This window comes from Micropterus dolomieu, linkage group LG01 (genome assembly GCF_021292245.1).
Source record: "Micropterus dolomieu isolate WLL.071019.BEF.003 ecotype Adirondacks linkage group LG01, ASM2129224v1, whole genome shotgun sequence".
Classification (NCBI taxonomy): Eukaryota; Metazoa; Chordata; class Actinopteri; order Centrarchiformes; family Centrarchidae; genus Micropterus; species Micropterus dolomieu.
Genome location: NC_060150.1, coordinates 14,071,956 through 14,084,921, shown reverse-complemented (window position 1 = coordinate 14,084,921; position 12,966 = coordinate 14,071,956). Strand labels below are relative to the sequence as shown.

Sequence of the window (12,966 nt, the reverse complement as noted above, 5' to 3'; positions counted from 1 at the left end):
GTGTGTGTGTGTGTGTGTGTGTGTGTGTGTGTGTGTGTGTGTGTGTGGGGCTATGTTTCAAACTGGCAGAATCCGGTTTCAGAGGCTGTGAGCACTGGTATTTACACTGAGGAGAACCGAGGCCGACTGCAAGATCAACCACCACTGCACACAAACACACAGACGCTTCACTTAAGCAAAGGAAGTGTGTTATTTATCGTTCAAATTAAGAATATATATTTAAAAAAAACACGGCAAGAAATGTACAAGATGTGTTGAAAAGAAAAGGAAAATGACCATGGTCAAATTTGGACCATGTAATCATTTTCTGTTTTCAAGGTATAATTCCTGAGTGGGATTAATCCGCGTTGATTTTTGCCCGAACATAGACAAAACAAAGAGCAGCAACGCCCCAAAACCCAAACAGCTCTCATGGCATGGCAGAGCTTCAGGGCAGTGGCTCTCTGGAGCGTAAGTGAAATCGGTCTTTGCCATGCACGCAATGCCTTACATAAGCAGCCTCTGTTCCATATGGGCCACGAAAGAGACAGGGAAGGAGGGAGACTGAGCTCCAACATCCACACTGGTTTAGTGACACTGCCGACATACCTTGTTCTTCTGATGGATGACGCGTTCAACACCCTCAACGCCATAAGAGTAGGCTCATTTTTTGGAAAGATAAAAATAACAGATTCTGCCTTCTTCATTTAGCCATGTGCGATATAGAAAAAAAGATAACATCATGCATGTTTAAGAGCTGCATCAAGCAACAGCGTTCATTAGCATTTAATCTAGATTAATTCATCTTTTGGTCTATAGAATTTGAAAAAGTAAATACTAAATAGTTACAAATGCCCCGGGTGAAGCCATTTTGTCTGACCAACAGTAAAAAAACAAAACAAACAAGATATTCAGTTTAATATCACATAAAACTGCATATCGTCATAATTACAATTACAGCTACATGTTCTTTCTTTCAGTTTAACGTTAGCCAGCAGATGGTGGCTAACCCCCATCAGGTGACTCACCTGGCCGAGTGTGTTTTCAGGTGCCTGATAAAGTTTGATTATTTTGTGTGAAGTAACCCTGCATTCATGTGGTATCGATATAAATGGAAAAAATTCTTCCCCATTGGGAAAATTGACTCGATTGCCCCCTCAACTTGGAACAACACCACAGAAAGTCTGCGGAAAGTTTGGTACACGACTTGCTGACTTGACATCATATTACACAGAAACATGGCAGACGAAAGTAAATGCTTCATGCATCACATATCAATGTTTTGCGCAGACATAATTTCTAACATGGTAGGGAATTTTGCTTGAAAAATTACTTAAAAACAATGAATCACTTATCAAAATAGGTGCCAATTAATTTGACTTTGGTCCAATTAATCAATGAATTGACTTGTCATTTCAGCTCTAGTATGTCTGCACCCAGTAACACACATACAGGAAAGAAACAGAGAAGACAGTGTGCTTGGGTTTTTGAACTGGCACAAATACCAGAGATCAAAGGATTATACAAAATCTGGCTAAAATCAATACAGATATCTCGTCTACTGCTTCAGTTTCTGGATACCCCACAAACAGGCAAAGAGGCTCTTCAGACATATATTCCTAGATGTAAAAGCTCTGAACGCACACATGAATCATTTTCTGGCTCTGTGTGACAAATTTCACACACAAAATAAGAGATTCAACATCCCCCTGCTCTCACTCTAATCCACGTGTTAAAATAAATATTATACAATCAAATATTACACAACCTGACGACACGCTGACAACACTAAAAACGTCACAGGAAGTTGTGTTACCGTGCCCCAGTCACATGGATCCGCACAGTGTTTCTGTTTTGAGGTCCGAGGGCTCACCGTCAATGTAAACAGAGCTGGAAAGCTCACTGGGAGTGAATTAAGAGCGAGGGCCTTCTCAGCAGCGTCTGAGAAACTTTGTTCGAGGCTCTCTGCAGCGTGCAGCCTTCATGCGGTGTGATGAATGCATTTTATAAATATTTTTCGTTGACAGTTAGAAGGTCATGTTACTGCAGGTGAGTTCACAAGTCATCAGAATAAGACCTTCCATGAGAGATAAATATGAAAAGATACATATTTTAGGCAGCTGGCGTACAAGTATAATTAGGTTTAATGAGTTACTGACTGCTGACATGACACAAGACATTCAATGTGCATCGCATTACCTTCATTTCCATCTAGTTTCGAATGGCCAAGTGTGATACACATCTGGAGACAATGTGCTACACCACATACTTTTAAGTCTATTTAGATTTATTTATTTTTTAAATGACAATAAAGTATTGTTATCATCAGCACCCATCTCAAACTACATCTGTAGAGTTCAGCCTAACTTGAAATCTTAAACAAGAAGGATGGAGCACAGGTAACATTTAGAAAGAGGAAATTTTACTATCAAACAAAAGAAAAATTTGCTACAAGTCCTGCATTTTAAAGCACAAAGGGCGCTGGCAAAAATAAACTGTGGTATTAGGAAATTTGAAGTGGCGGTGGAGTTATGTTGCAGTACACTCAGCTGGATACTTTTAGGTGTTTTGGCACCTAGGGTTCAATTATAGAGTCTGAAATATCACGTTTCTCTCCTGTTACATGCAAGTGTACTGGCTTTTGAGAACAGCCAGAGGTTATGTAAAGGTAAATGACAGAGAGGAAGAAAATAACAGTACAGGTGTCAGAAGTGATCATGGCACAGGCAGTTAAAACAAGAAATGTTGCGTCTCCTGCTCTCTGCTCATGTTTTCCCCCCTCAGTGTAAAAGCCTGAAGGGAAAAAGCAGTTTTACACCAATAAAAGTGTCTCTCCTGTGAACACCAACAATTTCACACACACCGTCCTGATGGAATAACTCATAAACACGCTACTGCTGAGAAAAGCTGACAGACATGCACAGGCGCATATTACATTGTCTCTGGCCAGTGACTTTCTTCAAGAATCCACAGCTCTGCTTGAAGGCACAAGGCGAGCAAACGTGACACCCATCTACTTGGCTCTGCACTCCCCAAACTCCCCATGCTGCCTAAAACTGAACCTGTCAGAGCCTGGGTGATGTTCTGATCTGGCTGCACTAAGACCTTCACACACATCAAGATGCACTTTAGTGTTATCTCAACTAGGAATCAGACATTATAGTGTCTGAACAGAAATGTGATGCATCAACAGTCAGACCACTAACATGCAAAACAAAGACTCCAAAACAATGTTAGGGCTGCAACATGATCAATTCATCTCCTGATGATTTTCTCTATTAACAGATTAAGTGTTAAAATGTCTTTTTCCCAAAGCCCAAGACCACATGTTCAATTTTGGTTGCAGTAGACATTCAGTCAGCAGCTAATCCTCATAATTGAGGAACTGGAAAAAGGGAATGTTTGGTATTTTTACTAGAAAGATTAATCATTAGTTGTTTCCTATTTTAGAAGTAACCACAGTTAATAAAATATTTGGTATAAAACCTATAAACTTTATAATGCAAATGTTAAATTGTTTGCAACATAATGGGAACCTCAGAGCCATAGAATAAGTGTCCACATAAAAGCTGTGTGTGTCTTCATACAAACTCTTTTGCAACAGGATACATAAAAAGGGCCTCCAGAATAAACTTTTTGCCCAATCTTCTGACTCATTTATTAGTCATTCAGGCTGATAAAAACTTGTCCATGGGAAGAATGAATCAGCCCATCCCTAAAACTTAAGCACACCTACGGTGTTACAAACACTGCTAAAGGATATATTGTACTGTACCGCTGGGGCCTTCTGCAGCCAGAAACCACATTTATCAGACATCACACACCCATTTCTGACAATAAGCACAGCACACAAAGATGATCTAAAACCACTCTTTTGTTTTTGATTCATACGTTGCGTGCAGGAAGGACATTTCCACTTAGCTGCAAGGCACATTTAGGTCAGGGATTTTCAAAGCAGAATAGGGTTATATAAACAACTGTTGATGCAGCTGGGAGGATTTATGAACCAAGACTGCCACCTGGTGGGGTAACAGTAGTACAACAACGTGAGGGAGAAGAGTGACAGTAAAGGTAATGTCTCTACAGAGGCATGATTTCATGCCACATCTCATTAACACACAAATGACTTAACTAGCGTCAGGTGTGATTTAATGTTCTTGACATCCAGGAGTTGCCTCCCAAATAAATTAGAACCACGACTAAACTGTTTCACAAGGCTGCTCCAAAGTACCCTCTGCCTCTAATGTACTCAAAAACAGTACATTAGAGGCAGAGAGCTCCCATTTAAGCACATCTGTTAGATAGTTTACAGCAATGAGTATCTTGCTGTTGTCCGTTACGAAAACTACAAGCAGGCATGCCTGCAGAGAAGTATTTAGACTGGCATATGACAGTTTAACTTAAAATACTTCAAATCATTTTAGGACAAATCACACAGCAAGGTTTCAGATCTCAGTGACATGAACAGGGACAATTATATTTATTTCATGGAAGGCTGTAGACATCATTGGTTGGGAAGGGCAAACTTTGGGTTTATATATGCTTTTCCATCCATACAAATCCACATGTTTAACTCCTTAAAGTCCTGGGTTTCCTATAAGAGTGCCTCTTAATGTCTTTTAAATACAAATAAATTTTAAATACAGTTTTATATGTTTGTTTGGTCAAAACAACATGAGTTTGTAAAGACTGAAGCAGAAGTGGGTCCAACGCAGTTTAAGAGGTAAACGCCAATAAAAATATGCTCTTTCTGTAGGTAGGTACCAGGAAAAACTAAAGTGGGCTTCTGTTTGGAGTAGATAAATAGATAAATGCAGCATGACATAATAAATGTACAATTAGAGTCAGCATGGAAGAAAGCATTAAAGTGTCTATGCTATGCTGAAGAAATTGAAAAAAAGTTAAATTTGAAAATAAGACAACCTAATGTCATATTGTAGTTTGATTAATTATTAGACCTGATATAGTAGAAAAAGCAGACATTTGATTCAATATTTGACTATTATTAGACATACCTAGTTTATATACCTTGATTACAAAGTCTGATAGTTTGACTCTTGAATTTATTGATTTTTTCTTCCAGGTGAAATAACAATATAGTCCATTAAGGACTCAGGTTTTACACTTCAAACTGACGAGTCTTTGTTTAATGTTGTCTTTATTGTGTTAATTACTTATTTATACGTGTATAAACAATGCAGTGGTACAGCTAACATTCTTCACTTGGGGTGTGTTCACAAGAGCAATAGTTCACAAATATGCATGACTCACTACTTAGATTTGTATATGCAATTCAATACACTATTCTAACAATTTATGGTAGAAACATAATAAGTGTTTCTTTTTAGGGATGTTCTGAAGCTTCTCCTGGAAACCCAGAGGATCCTCAGACCCTGGCACTTAAAGATGATATTTTCTTGCCTTCATGCATCCTAACATCAACTCAAGAATTTGTCCATATTTGGTCTTAGCTATTGAGGACCTACCTTGTAAAACCTCCGACTGTACCTGTACAGCAGCTTTCTAGTCTTCCGACCACTCAAAGCGCTTTACAAAATACGCCATTTTCACACACTGATGACCAAGAGCCAACTGCTCATCCAAAAGAAACTAATCATTCACTCACACACAGATGGCACGGCCTTCTGGATCAATTTGAGGTTCAGTATCTTTCCCATGAACACTTCAACAGGCAGGCTGGGGTAGATCGAACCGCTGATCTTCCAATTAGTGGGTGACGCGCTCTACCTCTAAACTTAATATGAAAGAGCAACAGAGAATCAATCACACAGTCGGAAAAGGTTCAAAGGAGCCAAATCTTTGAATGGTCTGTGATATGTAAAGCCCGATGACTAAATTTCAGATGAAACAGGAAGTCAGCAAACAGAAAGACAAACAAGCTTGAGAAAAACATCATTTGAAGTGCCAAGATATGACAAGTTGACTTTAACTAACATGACACGTTAGGGTTACAGGTTTAAAAACAGACTACATATTAGAAGATCAGTTTTAAACCAGCTCACAATCAGAAGATAAGCCTGCAGAAAACTGCACAGCTCATTGTCATATCAATATAGTCCATCTCTACTAGGCCGTTTTAATAAACTGTGTTTTGCCAGGCACAACAAAAGACTCTCTTAAATCTACCTTTGGCACACCTGTTGACAGTTACAGTCTTGATTGATTAATGATGATCACTTTCAGGCTGTAAGCTCATGACTGCTCAGTTATGTTAAAACTGCGGTTACCTCAACTGCTGCTGAACACATGTTTACTTCATTAAAATAGCAGTAAAATAATGGAAAAAACCTTCAACTGTTAAAAGAGGTAGCTAATATAAAACTGTCAAGAAATGACATGTGCAAGTTTTATGGGCAAATAATCACCAACGATTGCACCTCTAGCTTTTATGGCTCTAAAGGATGATGTCATACAGATAAATTGACCTATAAAAAGGGACTAAATTGTACTATGACACCTCATCCATCTTTGACATTTAGTTGGCTGTGAAATGCACATCAACAAATGAGCACACAATTCACACGTATTCACACAGTCAACACCTGGGCAAAGGAAATATTTCATATTCTTGTGGCAAAATGTGTTGACTGAAGAGTAGAAACTTATCATGGCATGGTAAATTATTCCAAAATGATGCCTGGAATGAGGCCTGCATGATATGAGGAAAAACTGCAACAACATTAGTTACTATTGCAATGATGTGACTTGCGACAAATATCGAAGTCAGCATATTAGCACTACAGTTCCTGTGTCAGCAAGGTTAAACAGGAATCTAATTGATCTCACAGTAACGAATGTGGTTGTCGTGATCGTCATGTTATCGCAATGGTGATGAAAATACACAGCACTACCTTGAACCAGAGTGTTCAATACACTCATGCACAAGTATTCACACGGTATAATTTGGGTTTAGGCTCATAATGCTGTACTGGAAGAAAGACACTGACTGTGCTGCACATAGGCCGTGCAGTCTCACCTGTGTTGCCTTGCGATCTATTGAAATCTAATTCTGCATATTTCTCTGCAAGTTGTTGGTGGTGGTGAAAAGAGAGAACGCTGTGTGGATGAGAGTCAACAGGTGTCAGGAGCAATGGTGGCTACTATCCAAAAATGGTGGCTACTATCCAAAAGTCAGATTATACTGGCAGTGACCTGCAGGCTGAAATTCCACCCGGGGAGGCACGGAGGCCTGATGAAAGCTCTGATTAATATCACTGCCTTTATAGCACTCTCACTGACCGATATAAAAACAACAGTCCTGCAAAACACAGACACGCCTTGAACTGACAACCACGTTTTACCACATGACAGCAGTCATGCATGCACGCAGCTGTGCCAGATCACGTGTTTTCAAAGTCACGATAGTTGCAGCGTAAGGTTTTCAAAGAGCCTAACTGGACTCTGACAACAGAAAGTCACCACTGAAAGTGAAAAGGAATACAGTTCGTTCGTGCTCTATGTACAACAATCATCTCGGACAACTAGCTGTTGGTTAGGTAAATTATGGGTGCACGAAAAATAAATATGTCACGAATATTTTGAGCCTAGTTAGCGTCCTATCAGAGATCACTGTCAACTCAAATTAGAGGTGCAACAATAAGCCTAATAACCAACTGCCAGAAAATGAATAAACAACCATTTTGATAACTGATTAATTTCATTAATGATGTTTCTCCAGTGTCTCTGATTTTATGCTTTTCACAGTTTTATATCACTGTAAACTACCAAATATCTTTGGGTTTGTTCTGTCATTCAAACAAAACAAACAACTTGAAGACGTCTCTTAGTTCAAACTCATCAGTAAATGCCTGGTTGTTAGGGTGTAAAACCTGTAGACTTCACCATAGCACAGGACTGGATACTATTAGCTTGGATGAAACACTGCATGCAAGCAGGGAAAGTGGATGGACATTTTTAGAGTGGAAAGAGAAGAATACATTAGTGTCTGGAAGAAGTAGAGAACAGTTTGGACAGCTGACACGACACACTGAGGACTGCAAAACAAGGGAGAGAAATAGAGGGTGACAAAGGGAGACAAGCAGAGAATAGGAGACAGAAAGAAAGCAGAGACAGTAAAAGAGAGACGGCTCGCATGGCATGACCATGACTATAAACAAAGCGCACACACAGACACACACACACGGACTGTCTGCAGGACAGTGGTCGATTCATGACAAGAAAACAAGCCGACAAATTGACGGAAACACACTTACAGGCATGCAGAGACCATGCGAAACAAACATACAGTCATGATGGAGTGCCACGAATTGCTGACAAAAGCCTTCACACAGAATACATTCCGGCCCTGTCTGCAGCTGAATACGACTAAGACTACGTCAACTTTAAACCAGCAGTTATGGCACCCTCCGTCTGAAAATACATAAGGGGTTAGCTTCAGCTCACCAATGACCTGCTGTGGGGATAATTTAATTAGAAGCCTGTTTTCTGGTTCGCTCAGTAACTGCTGTCTTAATCATGGGACTGCTCAGAAGTATCAGCGTGTATTTGCACATCACTGGGGAGAAAACATTTTAGACAGTTTAACATCCAAATAAAAGCCACAGTTTTCAAGAATACGTTTTGTGTTTTGGTTATGGGTGCTTGGGTGAGGCTGACAGTACTCCCTTTATACACTGCAGGCATTATTGTTGTCCTCACAACATGAATCTCCTGTAAAACCAGAACACAGGACAGTACAGTGGTAACACTAGACTGCTGTCACAACAGTGCTCCATTTCTCTGCAGGGAAAGTATATCAGTTTTGAGCTATGCAACTCCAGATCAGGGCCCTCTACAGTCTCTACAGCGCGGACTCTGAAAGACACACTCTTAGATGGCATTTTCAAATGGGGCATGGGGCGTTTTTTTTTTCCCAGGGCATCGACTCTATTTAGACCAACCTTGCATTCTTAAGAACTACCTGCAGCTTCAATAACCACTTTTGGGCAGCAAATAAAAAACTGGAACATAGGATTGAGTAATTGTACACATAAATAAACCATTGCACACTTCCCCTTGGGGTGGTACAAATCAACAAATCCAGTGTCTAATAAAAGACTAAACCTAAGGGGAGACTGGGGGGGGGAAAGGGGGACGTACACACTTAACAAGAAAGGAAGGATAGCATGAGGGAGTACAGCAGGGGAAATGTGACAAGGATTTCTGAGCTGATGGAGGTGGATGTGTCATGGTAGGGGGTTGGCCGAAGCAGAGCATCTGCTGAGTCACCAGCTCCCTCAGTGACTCGGCAGCTGCACTGCTTTTAATCCAACCACTGATGTTTTTACAATAGCAATATCCAGTGAGCTGCCCATTGCCTACTGAAGGCTGACAGAGTGCCCTCAGGGGACAGAGGACCAAGCAAATGTGACATTGGACTACCTAGACCTGAATGAATCTCCTGCTATGCTATTACAGCAAAACCAGACAGAAAACCAGTTGCAGGATGCAGTTACAAGCAGAGATACAGTGACAATGGTCTCTAAAAAAAGCATTTGTACCAAGAATAATGACTTCCACTTCTCATTTACATTAAAACCTTCATCTGGAAAAACAGGTTTACGTTAGAATAAACAGCTTTGGCAGCACAGGCTGTCCATCCTTACCTGTCATCCTCTCCTTCAGCATGCTGAGTCCTGAGGCCTGCAGCAGCAGCAGCCATGAAGGCGCTGGCCTCAGCTGACATCCCCATGTGGGCCAGTGTTCCAGCAGCACCGCTGACCTCCGCAGCCCCAACTCCACCAGTTGCTGCCCCCAGCCTGGGCAAACCCAGTAGGCCTTGGTGCTGGAGCAGAAGCTTCTGGGCGTCCTCCAGCTGTAAGGTTTTTATGGAGCTCCCTCCTCCAGGGACCTGGGTGAAGGTAGCGCCTGGTGTGAGGAGGGGCTGGAGGACAGCAGTCAGAGGCATGTAGGGGTTCCCATGGGCGTGCGCAACTGGGACTGGGGCAGTGGAGGGGGGCTGGACTGGTGGCTGTGGGTGAGGCTGTGCTGGGAGGGTCTGCGGCTGTCCTGCAAATGTTGCCTGGACAGGTGGGGCTACCTGACCTTGATGGGGCAGCTGCTGAGCAATGCTGACAGGCTGCTGTGCCGTGACCCCTGGAACTGGTGTTATGGAGATACCTGTTGTGACATGTGGCAGTGGAGGCTGGACCTGGGTCTGGAAGGGAGCAGTGGGCTGGATAAAGTCTGGCTGCCGGACACTTCCCGGGGCCATGACCCCGGCATGGAGCTGAGATGCAGGGTAACCTCCCTGTGGTTGAGCCTGCTGGGTATCCACAGTGTAGGGAAGCTGCTGGGATATTACAGGGGGAGCCTGACTTAAACCGGCCTGTGGTGTTGCTGTAGGGAGAGAGAGAGGAGCCACTGGTTTCTGCATGTGAGCCCCACCAACAACCTCCTGGGGTGAAACATAGGTGAGAGGAGTGGTTTGGGCCAGTCCCTGTGGTGGGCTCTGCATGGTTTGAGGACTAGTGAAGTCCTGGTTTGGCGGCTGATAGGGCTGCAATGTGTGAAGTGGCTGTACAGCAGGTATGCCCTGACTAATCCCCGCATTACCTGCCTCAGTCTCTGCAGCCACCTCTGCACCTTTTGGTGCCTCAGCTGTAGTTGGATGAGGAATCTCCTTTTCATAATACTCTGTACACGTCCATCTTCCTTTGCGGAATGGTTCAGAATTTGTGTCTAGTTTGACCACCCTAAAACGAGAACCAGTAGCTGTCTGAGTTTGGGTGTGCTGGGTCTGAGTGTTGGGGACTGCAGCAGACGGGCCTGGTCCTCCTCCAACAGAAGCTACTTGTCCACTGAAACTAGTGCTGTCAAAGACTGCAGGCCCAGAAGGAGGAACCGCAGCAGCACTGACAGCAGACACATTACAAATGTTCATACTGGGTTGTTGAAGTGGATCAACTGCAGTCCCACCAACAATCGGGGCTAATGGTTGGGTTGTCCCACCTGCAGGCGTAGTGTTATCCAACATCAGTGGCCTCTGGGACTGGCTAGGTCCAGCTTTGGAAATTGTAGTTGGGCTGGAAGTAGCCATGGGAGCAATGGGAAGAGCTGGCAATGAGGGTTCAGCTCCTCCAAAGCTATCAGAGTGATGGTGGTGGGACTGGCTGTGTTGCTGAGGATAATAATGATGATGCATGGCCCCATTTACCATAGAGGTGTGCTGGTGAGACCCCTGAGGGATGGAATGAGGGTGAAGAGGCTCATTGGGTGACACAAGTCCAGGTGTGTCAACCCCGTGGAGACTGTTCAATGTCTCATCAGAAGAGCTTCTCTCCGGCACACCTGTATCCGTGGCCCTGGAGACGGAAACATCCAGCATATCAGAGGAGGAGAGGTCTTCTGTGTGGGACTCGTCCATATCATCATAGCTCTCAGTGTCGTCTGCTAAACTGTTGTTGCCGCTCACATTGATCTGAGCTGAGGTGACGCTTGTTATCTGGAAGCCACTCTTCTTCTTCACCTGAGCGCCGGCCACTTGAGACTGGGGCTGGTGGTGGAGTCCGGGAGAAGAGGATCCAGGCTGGGTTGGATTGTCGTCAGCCGTGTTGACGCCACTGCCACCGGCTGCAGAGGAGGCAGACGCGCCGCTACTGCCCCTCCTGTAGTGGTAAGCCGTTTTCCTGCCCCCAGTCCCAGGCGGGTCTCCAGAAAAATCCTGGTGGTGCATTTTTACAGTCGAGGAGTTACTAAAAGGCCAAGAAGTGGCTGACGGCGCTACCTACTAGCTAACACAGATGCTAGCTAACGTTAGCTGGGTCAGCTGCAGTACCGCGATACTAACGAGCCATAAGTGATAAGTCAGATGATTTATGTCCTTTAAAATCAAGTTCAGTGTTGCAAGCAGTAATTCGGCTGAAACGCAAGCTTATTAGCGACGTCCCTCTAATCAACACAAGTAGTAATCAAACACTGTATTCAGTGAAGCAAATAATATAAACAAAGAATGCGAGATTCAGCTAGCCGTTGGTTAGCGTAAAGCTGTAGCGATAAGCCACGCTCTTCTAGAACTTGGTGTACTTTTTCACTGCTACTTATAATTATTTTGCGGACATTCGTGCCACATTAAACACACAGAAATAAGTCTAGTCCCGAATAGTTAAGGTGCACTCAGGTGGTCTTCAAAGTGATTGTGGAAGCTTCTTAGCTGGCCGGTGTATGTCGCAGGAAACCAGCCGTCGCATCCATTCCTCTCATGAACGGCGAGTCTTTTCCCCGAAACAAAAATGTTGGAAGCCTTTGGAAGAATAAAGTCCGTCTGCCGTCAGTAGACAAAGGTGTCTAAATAATATCCGTCTTTGTAGTGGTAAAAAGTGCTCGCTAAGTCCATCTCGGTGTGTCTTACGCAGCCCGTGTTTGCTGTATCATTGCCGGTGAACAGCAACAGCAGCTAACGGGGCTGTCAGTCTCAGCGGTGGGAGGAGGAATGCAAACATTGCGTCTACGCATGCGCATTTCCTCTGAATGGTGCAACGTTCAGGCTCTTCTTGAGTCGGAATGTGTATAATCCAGGTTTTCAAGTAGGTCAGGTTGACGTTTTTTCTTATAAAGATGGATTTATTCAGATATGAATCGCCGTTTTCCTCTGCTGAACATATCATTATGACAATTATAATTTTAGTAAGTGAGCATTTTACAAAGTATTTATCGCTGGAACCAAATGTTCAAGGTCAGAATGTCTGTTTTACGATAATTTCTAATCAAGTGAAGGCAGCGATTCTGGATTGTGTTTGTTTCTTTTCTTGGACCCCACTGTTTGGAAAGCGCTACTATAAACAAGCTGTATAAAGTGAACAGTAGGCCTGTTGATTTTTGTCTATGACGCTGTTCTAAATATGTATTTTCCTTGTTTATTTTCTCATTATTTGTTAATATTTAACAAATTAAACTATTATCTAGTATTTGCCCCAATACACATGAATTCTAAATTTAAGTGAGACTGACTTCCCTCGGAGAACTTTA

General features: G+C 42.9%; 1 protein-coding gene across 1 annotated transcript in view; it reads right to left on the bottom strand.

The window, feature by feature from the left end:
- The window catches only part of LOC123976604 (TSC22 domain family protein 1-like), a 25,081-nt gene extending 12,650 nt beyond the window's left edge, over positions 1-12,431 (bottom strand). The window contains exon 1 of the mRNA XM_046058909.1: positions 9,606-12,431. Within this exon, the coding sequence (XP_045914865.1) occupies positions 9,606-11,674 (2,069 nt within the window). The 5' untranslated portion in view covers positions 11,675-12,431. The remainder of the gene's footprint in view (positions 1-9,605) is intronic.
- Positions 12,432-12,966: the final 535 nt, after the last annotated feature.